General features: G+C 43.2%; 2 protein-coding genes across 8 annotated transcripts in view; one reads left to right on the forward strand and one right to left on the reverse strand.

The window, feature by feature from the left end:
* The first annotated feature begins 1,391 nt into the window (after window positions 1-1,391).
* LOC118101591 (endoplasmic reticulum-Golgi intermediate compartment protein 2) lies at window positions 1,392-5,778 on the forward strand. 4 transcript variants are annotated; one of them, XM_035147502.2, is made up of 14 exons: window positions 1,392-1,531; window positions 2,098-2,246; window positions 2,331-2,439; window positions 2,555-2,601; window positions 2,706-2,773; window positions 2,869-2,909; window positions 3,226-3,327; window positions 3,483-3,578; window positions 3,738-3,793; window positions 4,215-4,313; window positions 4,520-4,617; window positions 4,690-4,852; window positions 5,226-5,305; window positions 5,448-5,778. In XM_035147502.2, the coding sequence occupies exons 2-14, from the start codon at window positions 2,141-2,143 to the stop codon at window positions 5,520-5,522; spliced, it is 1,140 nt and encodes a 379-aa protein (XP_035003393.1). In that variant the 5' UTR covers window positions 1,392-1,531; window positions 2,098-2,140; the 3' UTR covers window positions 5,523-5,778. The 4 variants fall into 4 exon arrangements, with proteins under 4 accessions (XP_035003393.1, XP_035003395.1, XP_035003394.1 ...); XM_035147504.2 differs by having other exon boundaries at window positions 2,098-2,176; XM_035147503.2 differs by having other exon boundaries at window positions 2,107-2,246.
* A 514-nt stretch (window positions 5,779-6,292) lies between these two features.
* si:dkey-97m3.1 (fatty acyl-CoA reductase 1) overlaps window positions 6,293-22,502 on the reverse strand; it is a 39,497-nt gene continuing 23,287 nt past the window's right edge. For 2 of the 4 annotated variants that reach the window (XM_035147559.2, XM_035147558.2), the window contains exons 3-14: window positions 18,799-18,974; window positions 15,139-15,318; window positions 14,609-14,786; window positions 12,925-12,969; window positions 12,733-12,851; window positions 12,218-12,247; window positions 11,962-12,029; window positions 10,001-10,172; window positions 9,785-9,914; window positions 9,319-9,446; window positions 9,013-9,115; window positions 6,293-6,591 (exon numbers count right to left, since the gene is read on the reverse strand). In XM_035147559.2, coding sequence (XP_035003450.1) covers window positions 6,505-6,591; window positions 9,013-9,115; window positions 9,319-9,446; window positions 9,785-9,914; window positions 10,001-10,172; window positions 11,962-12,029; window positions 12,218-12,247; window positions 12,733-12,851; window positions 12,925-12,969; window positions 14,609-14,786; window positions 15,139-15,318; window positions 18,799-18,974 — 1,416 coding nt within the window. In that variant the 3' untranslated portion in view covers window positions 6,293-6,504. The remainder of the gene's footprint in view (window positions 6,592-9,012; window positions 9,116-9,318; window positions 9,447-9,784; window positions 9,915-10,000; window positions 10,173-11,961; window positions 12,030-12,217; window positions 12,248-12,732; window positions 12,852-12,924; window positions 12,970-14,608; window positions 14,787-15,138; window positions 15,319-18,798; window positions 18,975-22,502) is intronic. The other 2 variants (XM_035147561.2, XM_035147560.2) reach the window with 2 other exon arrangements.

The raw sequence follows: 22,502 nt of genomic DNA on the forward strand, positions 1-22,502 counted from the left end.
TGCATGCACAGACTCATGAGCTCTGATTGCACAGGCGACACATGTGATTCACTGGTTTCGTCTGCAGGTTTCGTCTGTATTGTTTTTTTTCCTTTGGTGCAGTCTGGGCCTGCAGCAAGACATAAACATCTCCTTTGTCCTCAGGTGACAATAGTAGCCTGCACCTCACCAGTTGGTTGTAACTGATTGTTATCATGTCTTCACATGAGCTTTTCTCTCTCCCGTCAGTCCAGCAGCTTCCCCTCCGGTGTGCAGATCCACACATGCCTGTAAACACTGCTCCTGGAAGTTAATTGCCTCTTGTAAGTGGAGGTCAGAGGGTTCTCAAGATGGGTCTGTGTCACTGCTGATGGATGAATGTGCACAACTTTTACTTCTTAGAGCAGACATGTGATCATTAACCTCAGAAAAGACCAGTTACATTTAACTGGAAAAGCATGGTTTCAGATTTAAATTGATTGTGGTTTGCACTATTATATAGTCTGAATGGAATTGTATCAGCTCTTTGCAAAGGACAAAGTGTAACAGGCCGACTTATATCAGATATTACACAGAAAGACAACAACTAAATAAGCTGCAAATCATCTGAACAAAATTCTGCCTTAAGTCTCACTGCAAACAAACTCTACAGACTCCAGCAGTCCAAAAATGGCCAAGTGCATAAATCCTAAATCATCTTAAATCATGCAAATCTGAAAGCATTATTGATTTGAAAGCACGGCTGCACACTATGAAGATCCACACATGCACGAGCATCAACTAATGATATGAAACACATTAGAGAAAAAAGTAAAAAGGTTAAAGGTGCAGCACGACGTAGGAAAATCCTTGTAAGTGAAGGTCAGAGGTTCTCAAGGTGTGTCTGTGTCACTGCTGATGGATGAACGTGCACAACTTCTACTTCTTAAACAAACCTTGGGATCATCAAACATAAAAAAGACCCGATGAATTTACCTGGGAAAGCACGGATTGAGCTTTAAATGCTATCAATGACAATGGTTCAATTTAATTGATTTATTGTTAAGTGATGCAACTTGTATTTGCAAAGGGCAAAGTGTAACAGGTCGATTTATACAGAGATATCTACCTCTACTATTACACTGCAAATTATAATATAATATAATATAATATAATATAATATAATATAATATAATATCATACAGACAAATAAATTGTTAAATTAATATAATATAGTTCTAATATAGATAGTTTAACGTTTAATTTAATTAATTTCTAAAAATGTTCAAGAAATACACTGATCAAATATTATTTGATCACTATTTACTAGTTTTGTGTTACCACGCCCCCTGCTGACTGGGTATCGACACTGCTCGCTGCGCGTTTCCTGCTGAGCGCGCACGTTTTACGCACTCTCTGACGTCACGTTTTAATCCCCCAAACAAGGAAGAGAGCCGCGCGCCCCCGTGAGTAACTGGCATCATGATGAAGAAATAGAGACAAGATGAAAACTGGTGAGGATCCTCCAAACACTGAAACACGTGATGACACATGACGACACATGATATCACAGGTAGACATGTGCTGCATGATCATAACATGTTAGAATGAACGGTGCTGGGTGGGGGGGTGCTGTATATTTATTTATATTTATATTTATACAGAGATGTTCTTTGTGTCTGTTATTTGTATTTCGTATTTGTCATTTTCTGTGTCGTTTATTTGAAGGGATCCATAAATTCAGTTTATATGATCACGGGATATAAGAGCAATAATATGTTATGATGTTTAGACCAATACTAAAACCTTGTGATAAATGGGTAAGATTTTGATGGTGTGATGATATTAGATCTGAGCAAACTGATTTATCGATTAAATGTTTTAGCCAAATATTTTGATATTTAATCATTGATAATTGTTCAATATTTCTGATAAAGAATAAATATTCATTTGTCTCAGCATCGCATTTGTTTGTCTGATGGAAAATAAAAATATCAAATCTAGTATTCTTCTAGAACTGAAGTACTGTTTTCCCCCTAATGTGAATATTTGCATCCTCAATATGAGCAGTAATAAGGTCAGAGGTCAGAGGTCAGAGGTCAGATCCTGCCTGTAACCCTGATGTGCTCTGATGTTTTGTCGGTGGAGGACGAGGAGGAGGCGACGCGTCCTGAACCCGAACATGAGGCGTCTGTCCAGGAGGAAAGCTCTGAGCCTGGTGAGGGAGCTGGACGCCTTCCCCAAAGTGTCGGAGAGCTACGTGGAGACGTCAGCGTCGGGGGGGACGGGTGGGAGAGCCCTCTGAAATGAATATAATATGAATAATACTAAAGATATGAGGGACTGTATTCACTGATGTGTCTCATCCACAGTGTCGCTGATAGCGTTTTGTGCGATGGCTCTTCTCGCCGTCTTGGAGTTCTTTGTTTATCGAGACACGTGGATGAAATATGAATACGCAGTGGACAAAGACTTTTCCAGGTATGTTCACATAAATTACACATTAACTCGTTTTTACGTTTATGTTGCATTGCTTATAACTATAATATCGACCAGGATGTTATCGTAGAACTGACTTACTCTCACTCATTCACAGTAAACTGAGAATAAACATCGACATCACAGTTGCCATGAAATGCCAGCGTGAGTTTTTTAACCTTTGTTTGCTTTCACACACAGAAACCAGTTATACACACGTAGTGATGATATATTGATCTATTAGTTAAGTTATTAACGTCTGGTTCCAGATGTGGGAGCAGATATTCTGGATCTGGCTGAGACCATGATCACATCCAGCGGCCTCCAGTACGAACCTGTGAGTCTCACACACTTTTATCTGCAGAGTTTTCGTTCCAGTTTTAAGAAATGTTGCTTTTCACTGCTGCGTTTTGTTTCTCTGTGTTTGATCAGGTTATTTTCGACCTGACTCCTCAACAAAGACTGTGGCAAAGGTGAGAATCCATGAAATCACTAAGGAAGCACCTGATTACCAGCTCCAGAGCAGTAGTTCACCGTCTGGATGTGTGTTTTCTAAATTAGCAGCTATGAAAGATCCTTAGTGAGTCTTGGTATAAAACCTGAAGGAACTCTTCAGATTTGCTCGATCCAGATACTGTACCCTCTTCATTCAGTTTTTGAGCTAGTTTCTCAAGCACTAAGACGTTGGTAACAACCCAGAAATCTTGTGTAACCACATCCCACCTGTAGTTTCTCTGCACGGACGTGTACTTCAACTGAGTTAGTGACAGTTTTTAAACCTACTTTCAGGACCCTGCTCCTCATCCAGAGCCGACTGAGAGAGGAACACGCTCTTCAGGAAGTCCTGTACAAAACTCTGCTGAAAGGAGCTCCCACCGCTCTGCCTCCACGGTCAGTGTCACATGTGCAGAAACATTATTCTTATATCATATTGTGCTTAATAAATGTGTCTCTCTCTGTGTGTGTGTGTGTGTGTGTGTGTGTGTGTGTGTGTGTGTGTGTGTGTGTGTGTGTGTGTGTGTGTGTGTGTGTGTGTGTGTGTGTAGGGAGGATACATCTATAGAGCCGCTCAATGGCTGCAGGATACACGGACACATGTACGTCAACAAGGTGGCAGGAAATCTGCACATCACTGTGGGGAAGTAAGAAACTGATTCAGCTCCATGTTAAGGCAGCGAATCATCGTCATCATCATCATCATCATCATCATCATCATCATGCAGCTGTTTGATCTTTATGAACATCGTCACAGAGTCGTCCTCCACACTCGTCTTTTAACACGTGTTTATTGTCTCTTTCAGGCCGATTCACCATCCGCAGGGTCACGCCCATATCGCAGCTTTCGTGAGCCATGAGAGTGAGTTCCACACGCCTGTCTCATGTATATTATATATTTGAATGAAATGTGTGATTCAGAAATGAACTTTAATTAGAATAAAACCGTTAAATGTTGCATCTGCTTCTTTTTCTTCACGATTATTCTCATTATTCTAGTGTAAGATTAAAACTATAATAATAAGATTACTATCATCAGATTGTTGTTATATATTATTGAACCTATCCTCTATGCTCTCCATCGTTTTAGAGACTTTAATACAAACCATAGTACTTCTCTAACCTTTTCCCTGAACCTAACTCTAACCTTAACCTTAACTTAACCTTAATCAGCTAATCTTGAACGTGCCATTATTCACCACTTGAGGGCTCTGAATTGACTTTTCAGCCCAAACTTTTTCCTCTTCCACCTTCACTGAACCTCAAACTTCTTCTCATCCCAGCGTATAACTTCTCCCATCGAATAGACCATCTGTCTTTCGGCGAGGAGATCCCGGGCATCATCAATCCTCTGGACGGCACAGAGAAAATCACCTTTAACCGTGAGTCGCTGCAGGAGAGAATTAAAAACGTGATGAAGTGCTTTCCCACCTCAGAGGATAAGAACTGAGTTTACTGCAGGATTAATAAGGCGTCGATACAAGTATTGACCCAAAAAAACTGTTTTCATACTGATTCTCCTTGAAATCTATTGAAAAACAGATTAGTTAAATGTTTAATGGTTCTTTCCTTGTGATTCTGCCCCCAGACAACCAGATGTTCCAGTACTTCATCACCGTGGTGCCGACCAAACTCAACACGCACAAGATCTCTGCAGACACACACCAGTTTTCTGTCACTGAGCGAGTGAGTGAATCAGGAAAATGAAATGAAAAACTAAATCCAAATGAACTGAACCCTGTACTCCGTGTTTCCCAGGAGCGGCTGATAAACCACGCAGCCGGCAGTCACGGCGTCTCCGGCATCTTCTTGAAGTACGACACCAGCTCTCTGATGGTGACGGTCAGCGAGCAGCACATGCCACTGTGGCAGTTCCTGGTGCGACTCTGCGGCATCATCGGGGGAATATTCTCCACGACAGGCGAGTCCACTCCACCCTGCAATAACATCTCTGGAAAGAACTCTTTACACTTTGACACAGATCTGTACAAAGGAGAAGATCTAGGAATGTTTTTATGACTTTCTTTAACACATTTTCCCCAATATCTGAGGGAATAATTGATGGATCTAGATACAGAGGACTTATATCCATGAGTGTTTGCAATATGAAAGCCTGATTGAATTTAAAGGGAGTGTTGGGCCATGGCGGGGGTGTGAGCTCGACTGAGGGCTAGTCTCAAGTCAATAGTCTTCTCAATTCAGATCATAGGTGTATAGCATATGTGGCACGAAGGATTCATTTTGACAAGTAAAATGAATTTATATTTACCGTTGTGTTCCCTCTCTCTTTACAGGGATGCTCCACGGGTTTGTCGGCTTCTGCTTCGATGTGATTTGCTGTCGCTTTAAACTGGGAGGCTACCGGCCCAGAGAGGTGAGTGGAGATGCAAAAATACCATCTGATATTGATTTATATTTCAGCTCAGTATCGGAATAATTACTTGCTCTGTCTCTGTATTAAATTAGACTAAACTTTAAAAAAGAAATCGTAATAGATTTTCTTAAATCTGTTCCAGGATGTGCACAACCAGATGAACAATGTGAACAATCACCTCGTCCCTCTGCTGGCTGACGACGTTCCTGAGGAGTAGCTGTTTCTCAGTGAGCTTCAGACTGCAGGACAAACACCTGCAGAAGGTCTTGTTATGTATTGTTGTTCAGTTTGTAAGAAATTGTGTTTTTTTTTGTATTTGTCATGACATTGTGTATTTGAAAAAGCCAAATCTTTCTGTTCTGTTATTATGAATAATTGCACAAATCCACCTCAGACCATTGCAGTCATACATGTGTTTTCAACATTATTTCCATGTTATGATGGTGCTTCATTAAAAATGTTGTGAGCTTTTATTTTTTCAATTCTTGCAGCAGCACAAAATACACATCATCATCCCAACACTGCTAAAGTTTAAATTCATTCTCAATCTAACAATTCTATTGGTTTTATATCAGCAAATCTCTGGAAAGATTTGGATCTCAAACTGGAACATGAAATGATGCTAGTTACGTTTTAAGAGGATGATGATTGTGGAAAAATATGAATTATGGAATCATTAATCAGAAAAATTGCACTTGGTTAATTCCGTCTTTAATAAAATAAAGAGCTTTGATTTGATTTAAAAGTTTCAGGAAGACAACATATTATCGTCTTTATACAAATAAACTCGTAGAGACGTAAATCCAGTATTTAAGGTCACAACTTCTATTTTAACTATAGAAAGTGAGGTTATTGTTAAGGGCTTACTCTTAGTTTTAATAGCTTGAGAATCTTTATTACAATTATTAAACTTAAACTCTTGTCGTATTTGTGAATAGAAAATACACGGTGAGGTAGAAGACGAGTTGAATGGACTGCATCACACGGTTTCTTTTTCTCTTGTTTTTTATTTCAGTTTTGCCAAGCAGACTTGAATGACGTGATGTCTGAGCCGGGAACACAGGTGGTCAGACATGTTGCAAAATGACACCAGAAAGAAGAACATGACGTTATTGATTATGTGTTGCTGTTTTGTTAACATACGGTAAACTAGCTCCTGCCCTCGGGTTTCCTGACGCTCCATGACAATGCCGCCGCCGTTACAATAGCCCTGTAGCTCCGTGACAACAATTCTGACGAAACCAGTTCATACAGGCGTTGCTGCAGACAGTTTGGTTCACCGTCCTCTGAAATTAAGGACAGTAAACCACGGTTACACCACAGACATGTTTGCATAAACATTTATTTAGTTTTGTCCCTTTTTCTCCCATAAAGGCTCATAACTTATGTATTTGTACTCAGTCAAGAGTCAACCTGTACAACGTCGTACAGTTTGTTTAGTAACACTTTAACACTTCTGGTAGACTCTGTCGGAAGCTCTGTGGTGGAATCCTGTGAAGTCACTCACCACGCAAAAGAAATCTACAGTCAAATAAAGTTTTTGGGTAATCTATAAGAATAATATGCAAGTTCAGATATTTACAGATTTTCCAAACAGGGGTCGAGGTTGTAATACAGACGTCGAGGTTGTAATACAGGGGGCGGGGCTGGGGGTATATAATCTGTCACTCTTGTGATTTAGGTCCAGACATCGATCGCAGTTTGTCTTGCTTCAAAATAGCAGCCCATCCATCAATTGCGGTAAGGCGTCCCTCAAGGCTCTATACTCGGCCCACTACTTTTGTTTTGTATATTAACTTGCAAACACATCATGTTTTCCCTCTAACCAGATGAGAGTCTATATTGCAATCAGTAACAACAAAGGCTCCAGACTCCGGCCTGTTTACTCGCAGTCAAAAGCTGGTTTACAAAGATCCGTCTTTTCTTACACATGAAGCTGAGGTGGAAAAGCTCAAGCTTGTAGCAGAATTTAACAAGCTTTCATAGCTTCCGTCAGCTTTCATATACTCTGCTCAAAACAAAATGAAGGGAACACTTAAATCACACATCTGCACGTAGGGATGTGCTGGACTACCTGTGCAACCTGATTGGGCTGCAGGTACCGCCTCATGCTACCAGTAGTGACAAGGACACTAGAAGGACACAAAGCTAGAGAAGAATCAGTCAGGAAGGATGAGGAGAGAGAAGCTGTCTGTGGACACCACATGTAAAACCTTTCCCTTTATGGGGGGTTGTCTTGCTTTTGCCTCCATTGCAACTTTATTTGCACCAAAGCAGTGAAATCGATTCACAATCACTTGTGCTTCCTAAATGGACAGATGGAAATTCCTGTAGTTTATCTGACTTGGTGATATAAGTGTTCACTTCTTTTCTTCAAGCGGTGTATTAGCATTACAGTTGAGTCACTGTGGCAGTGTTCACCTTCTCTAAAATATGATAGTTTGAAAACCAAGAACCTTATTTAACCACTTCTGTTCTGAAGTTATTTCCTGAAAGGTCAAAGTTCACTCTTTTAAATGAAAGAAATGTTTCTGTAAATTGTACAAAAAAAAAAAACATTTCTAAAGCTGACACTGTTTCTGACCAGGAAGCTAGAAGAGACCAGAAGTGTGGAAATACCTTCAGTACAGAAGTGATCGTTGTTAAATGAGCTTCTGGGGTTTTAAAACATCGCTGGGTAATTACTTACATATATTTTTTCTTGAACGCTTCTAGAAATGTGTCCTTCATCTGTTTGTCTTAGAAACGCGGCGCTCGGTTGGAAACAGTGGGGAACACTGTACAATATGTCCCACTGGGCTATACAAATAAACTCAACTCTGATGTACTCTTATTTATATATAATACACTGCCAAGGTCTACCACGTATCAGACTAGCCTTTGCACGCAAGTATAAAGATGTAAAAGTAGTAAACTTAGTTTCAGTACAAACTTCTGTACAAACAGGCAAAAAGTGGATGAGCGTTCGGAGACAGAATCGTGTGACGGTAAATTAAGTGACGACCTCAACAGCAGGAAAGACGGCAGATCTGTATGTTTCGTATCTAGTGATGCGGTTGTCTTGGATTTTAGCTTTAATACTGGTCTCAGTAATGTGTGGATTGGCCTTGAGACGGGTAACACTAGTCAGTTGTGTGTGTGTGTGTGTGCGTGTTATCTTAAAAAGGCAGTAGATACACATAATGCATGACGTACAGATATCCAAATCACCTGCGCATCAATAAAGACAGGAAGTGGCTTTCCCCACAGTAAAAAACCGAGAACCAAAATAATCTTGTAGAAATTGTCCTCCACTGAAGCACTGCTATATTTCAAGTATGAAAAAAAAAAGAAGAAATCATCACAAGGCAAAAGGCAACGTACCGAGATTCAAGAGGATGGAGCCTGTGTGGTGGAGAAGAAAGTAGAAATCACACAGAAGGCTTATTGTTGCATATATAATTGGCCACTTTGAGAAGAAGAGGGTTCGAAATGAGTGAACACTTTTTTCTGGACGGGGTTTGGTGACGGATTTCCAAAATAAAACAAATAATTCATGGCTAGTAGATGTCTCAACTCCATCCTGAGTGCTTCACTCGACCGCAGCCCCCACACGTAGAGAGCCTCCATAATCCTCACCGAAGGAACCATGTCCTGCTGGGGGGGACTCAGTTGTTTAAGGTGCTGGACGCACGGAAGTATGAGAGGAACTTGAAACAGAGGCTGACCACAAAGTACCAGATGTTTCGGGCCATCTGCGAGCGGGCGATGAACACCCTCCAGATGAAGACGACCAGCAGAGTGTTGAAGGTGTAGCGGATGTTCCTCAGTCTGGGAAATCAGGAGAGAGACACAGTTAAAACAAGAAGCCTATGAGTTCTACATCTGGTCTGTACAGTAAAATATAAATATGTATATGTGGGTAAATTTCTACTTTCTTTAGATAGAAAATGTAAAAACATGATGGATCACAAATAATAAATAATAACTAGACTCAATAGACTCATCACACTTAATATGTAAAGTTGACTTACTTCCTCAGATGCTGCCGGGCAGCAGGAATGTCGGACATGTCTTCGTTCAGGACGTACTTCTTAGTGCCGATGCAGTAGTTCTCGATGTACTCGGGCCAGTTCAGCTGACGCACGTCAAAGTTAAACGTCTGCGAGAGGCAACAAAGAAATAAGACATGTTGATACCGAAGTCAAGAAATAAAGTTGAATACCTCTTTCAGTCACTAGGTGGAGCACTGGGCTCCCTAATGCTAGAACAGTTGATGATATTCTCAGTGTCATCGGGTTCAAATAGAAGAAGCAAACTTATTTCAGTGAATAAAGAACTTTGATAATTTAAAGTGAAACTAGAAGTAAATTATTAATTTGAAGTAAAAGTCCTAATAATTCAAGGTATCAAAAGGAAAATTATTCATTATGACCAATCAGAGAATGAATTATGAGCAAATACACTTGTTGTATTTCCTCAGTCCGTGGATACCCTCACCTTCTTGTCCTCTGGTGTGAGCTGATTCATCAACATGCTCATGTTCTCCGAGTTCCACTCCCAGTCCTGGCTGCTGAAATACTCTAACAGGCCGATGGCCTTGTGCAGACGATTAAAGATGCGCATCATCCTGCAGCGAGAGAGAAGGTCGGAGGTTACGACACAGCTGAACTTTTACTTTAGGTCTTAAGCACAACAGGCGTTTTGGAGTCTTACTGTGGCTTCTGTCCGGTGAGTCGCAGGAACAGGTCGTAGAGGAGGGCGGGGAACTTGTGGCTGACCAGGATCCAGTACTGGTTGATCAGGTAGTTGGAGGTGATGTTGGCGTTGGGCCGGCGGAAGGCCTGCTCCAGAGGGTTCCTCTTGAAGGACGACATCACGTGGTGCTCTGCAGGAAAAAGAAAGATAAGAAGTCACTACACAAAATGTAGTTTAAATAAATAGTCTTTCTAAAATTTGAATTTGAATCTTTACAGAGTCTTAAATCCTCGGCCGCAGGATCAGCGTCGTCCCTGCTCTCTCTCTCTCTCTCTCTCTCTCTCTCTCTCTCTCTCTCCTCTCTCTCCTCTCTCTCTCTCCATATCACTGTTTAACTTTGTCCTTTCAGTAACGGCCTAATTCCTAAACATATCTTTACTTTTTTTTTTAATAATGCAGGAGATTTAATATTCTTCTATCCACACCGTGAGAGGAGCTTGAGGAAACATTGTAAGAGCAGTGGTGAGTGTTGTTTAACGACCTTTTGGCTTCAAAGATCAGTGCATATTTAGCAGATGATTGGACGTTAAGCTCTGTGACGTGAATCCAGACACATGCTGGGACTCAGTCCTGTGGTGATGTCATGATGCAACATGGAGTTTTCTTTATCTCTTAAAGCAAATTCACATGTTACACAAGTTACCGACAAACAAACGCACAGATTTGCAGCGTCTGCGGGATCATGACTTCCAGGATCAAACGTCCGACCTCGATCATTCCCCCCCCCCCACCGAGCACTGAGCTGCCCCCCCCTCCTCCTCCTCCAGCATCAGTCATCCACAGACACAGAGAAAGCGGCCCATGTGACTACACATTACATCACACGCGGCACGCAAACTAGGCCTCGCAACCGGCTGTTTCCATGGCAACAGATACGTGGTGGCGGCTGCAGGGGCCGACGTGACCAGATCCGAGGTGACAGCCAGCTGTGGTCCGGCTCCTTGCAGCCCGGTTGGGAGGAGCGCCGCTAACCTTGAGTCGCCCGCAGACGTCCACTACAGCGGTGGAAAGGAAAAAACTGGGCTAGAGTACCCAGAATTCTTTGCGAGTGACAAAGGAACTTGATCCTCCTCCTTTGCTTATCATTTTAATATCATACGAAGAGAAGAAACACTAATTCTGTTTGTTGTTTCCCGTCTCCTCTGATCCGCTCGCTCTCGATTAGCTTCATTGCTCGCTCTCATTCGGTCAGATTAGAGTCCACCGTTCCTCTTTCGTAACCGGGGAGTCGCGGCGATGAGGCCTAATCCCGCTCGCAGCCATCTGGTGGCAATTTCCTCTGCAAAAGGGAACATGTTTGCTAATCTGACGGGAAAGAGAGGGTCCCCTGCCATCGGGCCAGCCTGATATCCAAAGCCTCTAATCCCACTGTACGTGACGACCGCTGCGAGGGAAACTGACTTTTCACTCTCCCATCGCTCCATCGTTCCATCCCCACCTCAGAATGAACAGTTAGGATAAAAACAAAGGGTCTGGTCTGTTATTGATTGCATTGCTGTGCACTAGTCTCTAAATCTGAATGTTAAACTCATTTCGAATTCTTTTTAACATCCTTTACTCTGTCGATCAAAGCCTATTTAGTCTCAGTTTCCAGACAAAAGCTAATATGCACAGAACCACCTCATTAGAAGAAAATGTGTCTTTATCTATGACCCTAACTCAACTCCCTCAGTGTTAAATCCATCTTCCGTCTCTTGCCAGCTGGGGGCAGTCACTCACCACAAGGCCCCTGACACCCAACACCACAACCATATCACCAGGACATTATGTCACAACACTGGAGTATTTATTTGTGATGATGAGAGCAAACCCACAATAATATTGTGGGTTTGCCAGACGAAACTGGCGTATAAGTGTCCGCCTGCAGCGATGGCGCCCTGCTCCCTTAGAGCAAGACGACCCACAGGGAGTGTACGTACCGATCTCTCCCCAGTGGAACGGGTTGATGCCGCCGGTCGTGCAGTTGTACACCAGAGCTGTTTTAGGTCTGCAAGGTGGGAGGAGGTCGATAAGAACACATTAGTCTACATTAACTGACAACACAGAGCAAATAGACTATAAAGTTTGATCATAAATTAAAAACCAAGATTGTGGAAACACATAAAGGCTGGGAAACTGAGGGATAACTGAATTTAAATTTAAACACATAATTTCCAAGGGGGCTTTAATACTTAACTTTGATTGTTCTGTTTTTCTGCTGTCCTTCTAAAAAATAAGTACAAGTTGTCAGATACATAAACACTGATATAACACAACAATGTACATTATTACCCGCGTGATATCTCTAATGATATTCGGTGTATTTTATGTAACTTGGGTCTCAAAGTATTTCATGATTCTGCTGCTTAATTTTGCTCCAGTAAATTGAAGATTGCAGACCATCATAAATTTGAATCCTGTCTTTTTAAATTGTGTCTTGTCCGACTTTTGAACCTTTTACCAGGATGCCTGAATAAGGCTCAACAGAACTTAATGGTTTTCCAGCAGTACAGTGTTATGTGTATTAGAAGACACTGAATAATTACAGCTGCCGTCCTCAAAACAACATAAACAGTGTATTTCAAACTAGCCGTGTTCTTCTACTGTGGAGATCCAAACTACACACTGGATTCTAGCGCTGAGTGTCGTTCTAGTTTTGAGATGTGAGGTTCAGGTTCTTTCAGGACGAATCTGTGCCTCTGTTAACTGACCTGTGTACAGCCGTGTACCAGCCGGCAGCCAGAGTGAGGTTGATGACCACGTCCACGGGGATCAGATCAGCCACCGCATCGTTGTTGGCTCTCATGGTGCGCAGGATTCCCTTACCGGCCTGATACGAGAACAAAAGTGTCTTAACGGGATTTAAAAACTGTGTTTAAACGTGAGCAACGTTTCCTACTTACAGCTATAAAGACTCCGCTCGGCCCGTTGAAGTTGTCGATCCAACCCTGAGGAGCAGCAGCAGAGACACGTGTTAATCCTCGGAGACTTTCATGACATTAACTTTATACATCCTTAACATTCAGCGTGTGTATGTTTCCGTGTTCTGAAACAGCTGTTCGGGCTTATGTTACTTCCTGTGGTGGGAACACAGGAGGGGCTGGGCAGCAGCGATTTGTCGACTTCAATTAGACTCCATTAAAAATGGATGGGGCCGCCGGTTATAGGCTGCAGCAGCTTCCAACATGTGGGACTGGAGGGCCATTATGTGGTCAAGGCTGATTCTTGTCTTGAGTCGAACAATATTCTCTGGTGCCGATAAAAAGAACAAGATGAACAGGCCGCTGAGGCTGGAGGTGTTTTTAGTGCCACTATCTGTCGATGGCCTCACTGCCAGGCTGAGGACTGAATCTTTGAATTGCAGATCTCGAGACACAAAATGACAGAACCTTTATGTTTTTAATGTCAGAGTTAAGACCACACGTGAAGACAAAAATACAAATAAGCTGCCCCACATCTTCGTTCCCTTACAGCACCGACTGAGCAGCCAAGGGCGACCACACGGCCAAGAGTGAGCGAGGCCTTTTCAAACAGTCGCTGCCAGAGCCAGCTGACGACTGAAGGAGTCCCCGTGCACAAACACAACGCCCACGTTTACTGACACCAGGCACACGACTCCCTTTCCGGTGTTTTTCTTGGCTTTTTATTTTAGCAGCAGAACATTTTTTGCCAAATTCCTTCTTGATGACACCATGAGATGAGAGTAAAGTAAAAATCTAGCAAGTGGGATTTGACTTAAGATTTTATTGTTATAGTTGTTATAAAAGAAGTCAAAATAAATAAATCCCTAAAACCATCAGAAACGTCATAGGGACTGGGAACTGAATGGCCCGGGATCGAACCACCGACACACCCGGTTTATGGACGACCTCAATCTCCTGAGCCGCAGCCAACCTCAACTATGGGAAGTCTCTGCCACTGAGAAAACGTGAGTGAACGCAGCATCAGCGAGAAGCTCTCTGAAAGTTTCCGATGAAAAATGTAATGACTTGAACATTTATTTTAAAACCAAGCACGAAAAGCAGTTGCACCCAGTCGGGGTTGATTCCTTTCCAGTGGAAATGACCTCAACTTCCACTACGTAACCTTCTCCTTCTTCTAAAGTCTGTTGGCGGTTGGAAAAAACACTAATTGGTGCATTAGATTAGTTCACACTGGAATGGAATCTGGACTATGTAACGTTCGGTTCTCAAAAGAGGTCGGTTCTGAGCTGGCTCTGCACCGAATCCATCCTGGTGGAAAAGACGTATCAGACTTCACATAAACTTCTCTGGTCTCTCAACCTTCCCTCCTTCTGCTGCTCCACCATTACTTCTCCGTCCCAGCAGCTATTTGGGTGGATTTAAGCCGACTCAGTTAAATCGTCCTAATTTACTATCAACCAATTAGCTTCAATCCTGGGCCACTTAAGAGGAGGGTGGAATTGACCCGAGCAGCTTCACGTCGATCAATATCTCATGTCCATTGGTTTTACTGCCCCAGGAGGACACTTAACAAGGAGGGCTCTAGAAATCTTCACGCGGCAGAACGAGCCTGTTCTCATGTCACAGTGTGATATGTGAAAGTGGTTGATTTCAGTGGACTCACAGAGAACGGCTCCTGCCAGCTGGCTCCCACTATGGAGGGTCTGATGATGCCGATGTTGAGCTTGTCCTGCTCCTGCTGCACCACGTACTCGGCCAGGGCTTTGGTGTAGGTGTAGGTGTTGGGCCGGTCGCCGATGAGGCGCGGCGTGATGTCCCGCACCATGCTGTCATCCATCCACCTGACAAGGAAATTCAATACACAGTCAGATACATGAAGCAATGAACAGAACACATATCTGTATTTCATCTTATTATGATTTTGAACTATTCATATATTTTATGATTAGTAAATATTACATATTGATGAGAAACTAATATTTTATTTGGCTTTGTAGCAAAATATATATTTTATTCCTCAATATCAGTAAAGTAACTGTTGTACAGCTTTACTCATCTTTGACATATTTCCTGAGGGCAGATACAACCTGTCTCTCTTTAAATATTTGAGGAAGATTATCAGTTTCACATTCCATCCCTCGCAGCGTGAATGCAACCAAACTGGAATTGATTCCGCGTCCCTCCTCCACTCACTCGAGGGACTCGATCAGCTTCTTGGGTTCGACGGGCGGCGGGTAGATGACCTCATCGATGTGCTTGCGGTTGCAGTTTGCATAGGCGGTGGAGATGTGAATGAAGGCCTCGAGGTGGTGCATCTGGTGGGCCAGGCTGAGGAGCTGCTGCGTGGCGATTACATTCAGCTGCAGGGCGTGTCTGCCGGGAGAGAGGGCACATGCAGTGTTAAATAGTGTGTGTGTGTGTGTGTGTGTGTGTGTGTGTGTGTGTGTGTGTGTGTGTGTGTGTGTGTGTGAGAGAGGGAGGAAAGGGGTGAGCAAGTGAGTCAGAGTGTGGGTGTTGAAAGGTTTGCATGTCTGATTGAGATGAAATGTGTGTGTAGGGGAAAAGCTATTAAATGGTGTGTGTGTGTGTGTGTGTGTGTGTGTGTGTGTGTGTGTGTGTGTGTGTGTGTGTGTGTGTGTGTGACTGACACACTCAGACTGCTACTATCTCAGTCTGAGCATTTGCATGTAAGAACATTTGCATTTGCCGTTGACCAAGTGTTTCACTCAAATCTGAATTTGCTGAACATGATTGTGACCCAGAGCAGAAGGACACGAGGGGACGTTGAGGTGTGAAACCACACAGAGGAGAGTAAACATCTGCTCTTTTAATAAATGTGTTGGTCTCATCATTATTTTTCAGTTTTCAGCCTCTCCTGCACACCAGAGAGCACAGAGCTGCACAATCAACAGTTTTTAAAACTCCTCACACCTCTGAACAATCTGTTTTAAATGATTTGGTTTGTGGAGGTGTACCTGGGATTTTGACCTAAACACAAATAGCTGACTTGATCATTCTGTCGGATTGGAGCTAGGGAATCAAACTGAGCATTTCCCCATTTCTCTGCCTCAATAAACGAAAATTACAGGTTTAAAAGCTCAAGAAAAACAATAAACGAGTCAAAAATATTCTGTCGTTTTTGTGTAACATAAAACATCACCCCCTTGGTGGAAGTAAAACTAGAAACTACACCGAAACTATTCATAAGTATTAATACATTGCATTAGTTATTTCCCAACGATTTGAGAAAAGAAAAATCATAGGGGATGAAAACCGACACACCAACACACTTCATATACGGCAAACGTCTGCATTGGTGTTGGGTCTGTGACGTGCACCAGCTCTGCAGCAGAGTGGAGCGGCAGCACACACGGTCCGTTTAGCCTCAAGGCATCAGAAAGAAAAAACCCAGGGTCAGTTAAACCAGACACCGCAGGACACACTCTGGTTCTGTGTGTGTGTGTGTGTGTGTGTGTGTGTGTGTGTGTGTGTGTGTGTGTGTGTGTGTGTGTGTGTGTGTGTGTGTGTGTGAGAGGTGTGTGTGTGTGTGTGTGTGTGGGCGGAGCCGCAGATGGACGGTGCCTCTCGGTCGTGGGCGACGGGTCCACTAGCATGAATCAGATGTGCTCAGGTGGTGCCAGCTCGTTAACGGGCGGCGAGTGAAGTTGGTTATTAGAGGATGAGTTGTGTGTGTGTGTTGGCGTGGCGTCTGCTCGCCACCTTCTGGGACCATATGCCGGGTTTTCACGTCAGCACCACTGCGCTCCAACGCTTCCTGCATCTGACTCATCAGCCTCGTCTTTGTGCTGTTCTGATGAGTCAGAGGATACAAGTCGAGAACTATTCATTTCTTATCTGAAGATTCCACCTTCGAACTTAAGTTTATCACAACTGTGTCACAGCTTGGGTCTTAATCTTCTAGTTTTGATATGATAACACTGTTCTCATTGAATCCGTGACTTAGATCTAAAGAACATTACGGCAGAGTCACATGGTGTTTATATTTTTATAACCCCTTTAAACCAGTAGTATGAATCTAAATAGATCCGAGTCGTCAGAAGTTCACCAAGTTAAGAAATAACTTATCTTCAGAATAAAAAAAAGCTTCATCTTTGCCATTTTCTTGTAAATAAGTTTAATGTTTAACTCTCAATAAAACTTTACTTATAAAATAAACAGTAGAAGTTAAGATCGATCTTTTGACACTGGACCTTAGGAACCACTGATGTAAACAAAAATAAACATAATGATAATCTGCAACAATTAATAATCTTCCAATAGTTAATAATTTAATAATAATTTGAGCATCATTTTCAGCCTATAAGGATTTGCTAATTTTCTTTGTCTCATTTGATAGTTATTAGTACATTTTATATTTTGGGGTTTTAGTCTCTTGATCGGACAAAACTAAACATCAGCAGACGACGTCTTGGGAAGTTGTGATGGGACATTTTTCACTTTTCCGACAACAAAATCATTATTCAATATCTTTTCCTCTTAGCACCACTGGAGTGAAATTTCAGAGATTACCATCGTGAGCTGCAATGTAAACACTCGAGATAGCAATGATTGTCCAATTGTTTAAATAATATCCAGGTTCGGATAAACAGGATTTATCTTCTAAGTGTGGATGAAGACGTGCAGAGGATAAAGAGAAGCCAAGGTGTCGGACTGAAAAGCCTGAAGAGTCTCGAACCTTAAACAGAGACGCTGCAGTGGCTTGATTTATGTCTCCGCTCTGCTTACAAAGCTGCCGGCCTCCGCACAGCAGAGTAATGACTCCCAGAGATGACAGGAGGGAGAGAGAGAGAGAGAGATGAGGGGAGGAAACGCTGGAAGAAGAGGGGTGAACAGAAAGAAAGAGGGAGGTGAAGGTCACTTAGAGAGATATGGAGGGTGAAGTGACAGAGAGAGGGAGAGCGAGCACGAGTCAGGGAGAGGGAGAGAGAGAGAGAGAGAGAGAGAGAGAGAGAGAGAGAGAGAGAGAGAAAGAGAGCTGAGGAAGATGTTAAACGGATCAACAGATTTATTCAACATTTTCCACATTCCCTGGAATTCTGTTTGATTACTGGATGGAAATTATTAAAAGGCTTCCTGTTATTGTCCATTGTCAAATTCCTACAGCTGAGGTCAGACACACGAGTCTTTGATGACAACAGGTTGTTCAAAACTAGCATGGCATCACTCTCCAAAATATCGGTCAAGGACCCACTCAAAACCAAAAGTGTCGACCTCATGGAGTAAGACGTAATGTCAGGAGATCACCAAAGTCTTCAGACCTCATCCTCTGGGAACCATGAATACATATAATCTTGGTTAATCCTCCAACATGGCTCTTTATTGTCTTGTAATTTTAAAATATTCAGGGTTGATCACACAAGCTATTCATGCTCTGTGTTGTTTACAAAAATAAAGGGGAAACTATTTATTGTTTGACAGATTTAACAGTAGGAGACTTGATGTTATTACAAATGGCAGATTTCTCCACATTCTCACTTTACTGCTTTGTAAACCCTCCTGCTTCCTCTTTGCTTCAGATAAATAAAACAGTGCAGCCAGTTCGGCGAGCTGCGTATCCTCTGGGGTGACGTTTATTGACATGAGCTTCCTGCTGTTAGGAACGTTTACGCAGCAAAACGGAAAGTTATCCAGGTCTTTGGTAAATTATTTGGTTTAGCGAAATATGAAAAAAGCTGCAAGTGGCACAGAGACGGAATAAAAAATATTTTAGAAGATGAAAACAGTGCAGACAGAAAGGAGAGATGTGTGTTTTATGTGTACATATGAAGGAGGGATGGTAAAGCTTTGACGAGGGGGTTTGTGTTCATGCATCAAATCCGTGTGAATCCTCACTTGAGCGGCTCGTCGAAGCGGATGGTGGCGGCGCAGTGGAAGACGATGTGGATGCAGGCGCTGAGCTTCTCCACGTCCTCCGGGCTGATGGCGAGGCCCGGCTGCACCAGCTCGCTGCTGATGGGGATGATTTTCTGGTGGAAGTCGGGGTTGTCCTCCCGCACGCGGTCGAAAAGCTGCCAAAACAGAAACGCACACACAGAGAAACATCATTTTTACAAGCCATTTTGCTAACAAGCAGCTTTGAGTAATGCACAACGATAAATAAAGCAGCAAATGTATATGCCACTTATAATTATGTGCATACTGCAGAAGAGCTGGAGGCCCAACTGTAAAAACTGACTCCAGCAGTGACAGCTCAGCACTGGAAGAGGAATTTTGATGATTTCGAGTCAGCAAACACAGCACATGTGTAACTTTGCCAGTTCCCCTCTGGCAAAAAATCATCCTTAAAGTTGTAATATCACAAACACGTGTTTCTGATCTGTGGAGCGAGTCAGGGTTTATTTTTATGAAAACAATAACGGCACAGGAGGATCATTCGGCAGCTTTTCCTGCAGACTGTCTTAGCAAAGACAGTTCACAGACGTGAGAATCATGACCTCTGACCTGCTAATGACTGATTGCACAGCTAAAATGATTCAAATGAGGTCAATATTTGACTTGACCTTGACCTTGACACGACCTTTTGTTACTTATCTGCCTTATTATTCATTCAACTAAGAGAAACTGGGTGTATTTGTGTAAATGAAGGCTTCTGTAGTCAGGTAGATTAGAAATGTGTGTCAGAGGAGCTGCACGTGTCGTACAGAGGTAGTGCTGCAACAGTGGACCAATGAGGTGACGTCTTCAAATGGCTCATTTTGTCCAAACAACACCTCCCAACCAAAGGTTACGAATACTAATGTACAGTTAAAAGTAATTAGCAAATATTTAACTTAGTAACACAAATGTTTGCACACTCATTCCTCAAAAAGTCCTCACAACTGGTGTGTACACATCACACTCACTTCTCCTGCACTAAATATCCAGTTCACACAATGATGCACGTGTGACCCGACACAAAGCCCAGCTTGTGTGATATTATTCCACCTGTTTGCTCACTGGGGGCTGCAGGCATTCCAGATTAGGCGACCTCTCGTCTAGATTTACCAGCTCATGTCTCACTCCGCGCCCTTGCTGCCCGACACCCCGCTGCCCCCTGCTGAGCTTCGAGCGCCGCGTCACAGTCCCCCTGCAGCACTCAACATGAAACCCCACAGTGTTGCATCGGGAGACGCTAACCAAAGGCAGCAGAGAAAGTCAGGGAGATGTCATGTTGCGTCACGCCTCCCCCTCCGTGCAGCTCCAATCAGGAGCCGCCAAAGAGTGGCGCCAGTTTTTTTGTTCCGCCGGCGTGGCTGACATCTCCGGCAGCTGTGCAGAAAGACACTGTGCAGATACATGGTAGGAGATGGCATGAGAAGAAGAACGAGGGTGAGGGGAAGCGAAGGGATTGGCATCAACGTGTGTGCTTTCTCTGTTATGAAATTGCCGCTCTGCGTGTGTGTGTGTGTGTGTGTGTGTGTGTGTGTGTGTGTGTCAGATGTCCCAGGAAGCAGAGCTCTCTTCCTGAAGAGGACAGACGTTGAATTAAACAGCTTCAAACATCTGTTTATATTCATGTTCTGTGGCCCCATCTGTCTCTTCTGCTTTGTTATGCTCTTCCTCTCTTTTCCAAACGCTGCCCATATTAGGCACAAATCCTGATGTACAGTATGTAAAGTCATAACCCAGAGCCATTCCCACTCGGCTGGGAGGGGGTTTATGCATGCAACATTTTCTGCATCATAGCGTAGCACTGCTTTTATTATGTAATGCAAAAATAATAGTGTCCCCCCCCCACATCCCTCTGCTCTATGGCAGCAGCTGGCAGTCAGAGACCGGCAGTCTGCAGAGAGCGGCCGCAGAAGAAGAGGAAGAGATTCAGTCAGTGTTCAGTTTTCATCTTTCCAAAAAAGCCCAATCATTGTGTGTTGTAGTCGTAAGTTGCTCTCAGATATGCACTGAAGTCCAGACATCTTCCCGTATGCAAGAACGCAAATTGCCCTTGTGAGAAATTCACAGCTAGCGAGACGGCGTGTTGATGACGTTTCTAAAATGCGACAGACACAAAACGGGAAAACTGCAAATAACTCAGGATGAAAAAGAGGAGCTACACATGAGGAAGACACAGACGAAGACCTCAACTTGGAAAGACAACGAGATTCGAGGGCTTTTGATGATAAGGGCCGACGGTTGGGTCGATGTGCTGTAAACAAAAACACGTAATTTATTTTTATACCTTTATACCACATGGCTGCCTCCTGCCTCCTGCATGCTCATACCTAGACACCACCCCTCACCTGAATGTTCCAGAAATGTTGAGCAGTCATGTTGTCCCTCTTTGTACATTCTGCACAACGTGTTCTCTCTTCACTATGATTCACTGAGTTGTTGATGTCATTTCATGACCTCAGCTCAACCTCCTCCTCAGGGTGTTGAGCCCGGCAGCAAAAAACAAACCAACCAGATTTGTCAGTAGCCCCCAAAGTGTTTGGGTCGTCTGCTGAGGACGTCTTCAGGAAAGTTGAAGAGCCAACGTGAACTCTTCTGTGTTAACGTGGCCCGTGACCCACTGTATCTGTCACTGACACATCAGGTGTAAGTGCACAGTGATAATCCTCACAGAGCAGCATCAGTTACAAAGAGTTTCTTCTAAGATGTCACTGACGAGGACTTTTGGGGATCAACCGTGTCTTAAAAAGTCCCAGAATAGCAAAGACTGGTCGTGGAGGAACAGCCGCTGATACGCATCCCTCTGGTCGTGTGATTGTCATTCATGAGGTTTGAGAGTGCTGCTGAAACCAAAACCACTTTAAAAATTCAACACCGGGGAACAGCAGAGAGGAAACAACAAGGGTTGGTTCGACTGAGGAGGAAACTTGTAACCACATTAAGTCGAGCTCTTATTCAAGCTTTTCGAGAAAATATTGTTTAGCGGTTGATAATGTTTGAACCCTCCAAAACACTGAAGCTGTCGCTGGTGCAGTTTGTACAAGACTTTAAAACTAGATCTACAGGACGAACCACATCAGGAACATAGTCTTGTCTTGTCAAGTAGAAATATTTAAAGTCAGTTGAGGCTGAGTACAACATCAAGTAGGATCCTGTTTTACAACCTGAAGGAGTGCAATAGTTTATCATCATATTCATCTATGTTAACTGCAGTGATTCACGCCTTTAGGTATAGAGAGTAATACAACTGCCACATTTCTGCCTGTAAACCGGCTGTAAAACCAGCTCTGTGGGGAGTGGGGCCACACGCTGGTTTCTCATATCTTGGCCAGCTGCTCACTTCACTCTTATCAGCTCTGCAACTGCAGTTTGTGCAAATTGAGTGTTACACAAAGAAACACACCCCTCATTCACGACCTCGCAGTGCTATCACTGACTGGGCACTTGACAGATAAAACCTACATTCTCCCTCAGCTATTTCCACTAGTCACAGAAAAAGAGCAGCACGACTTTTAACTAGGATTATGTTTATGAAGGAGCCATGATCCGGAGTTAAACTACAGACTGACCCAGAGGGGAGACAGTGCAGAGGGGTCGGGGGTGAATGAGGCTGTAGAAAGTGGGCTTCAGAGGGCTCTTTGTTGTGGACACAGGCAGAGAATGGCATT

This window comes from Hippoglossus stenolepis, chromosome 22, assembly GCF_022539355.2.
Source record: "Hippoglossus stenolepis isolate QCI-W04-F060 chromosome 22, HSTE1.2, whole genome shotgun sequence".
Classification (NCBI taxonomy): Eukaryota; Metazoa; Chordata; class Actinopteri; order Pleuronectiformes; family Pleuronectidae; genus Hippoglossus; species Hippoglossus stenolepis.

Excerpts from the sequence above, each read along its gene's own strand:
- LOC118101591 (XM_035147502.2), top strand. The coding sequence starts at position 2,141 with ATGAGGCGTCTGTCCAGGAGGAAAGCTCTGAGCCTGGTGAGGGAGCTG. Across the intron at positions 2,910-3,225 it reads CAACAAAGACTGTGGCAAAG|GACCCTGCTCCTCATCCAGA; the intron begins GTGAGAATCCAT and ends ACCTACTTTCAG. Across the intron at positions 3,794-4,214 it reads AGCTTTCGTGAGCCATGAGA|CGTATAACTTCTCCCATCGA; the intron begins GTGAGTTCCACA and ends TTCTCATCCCAG.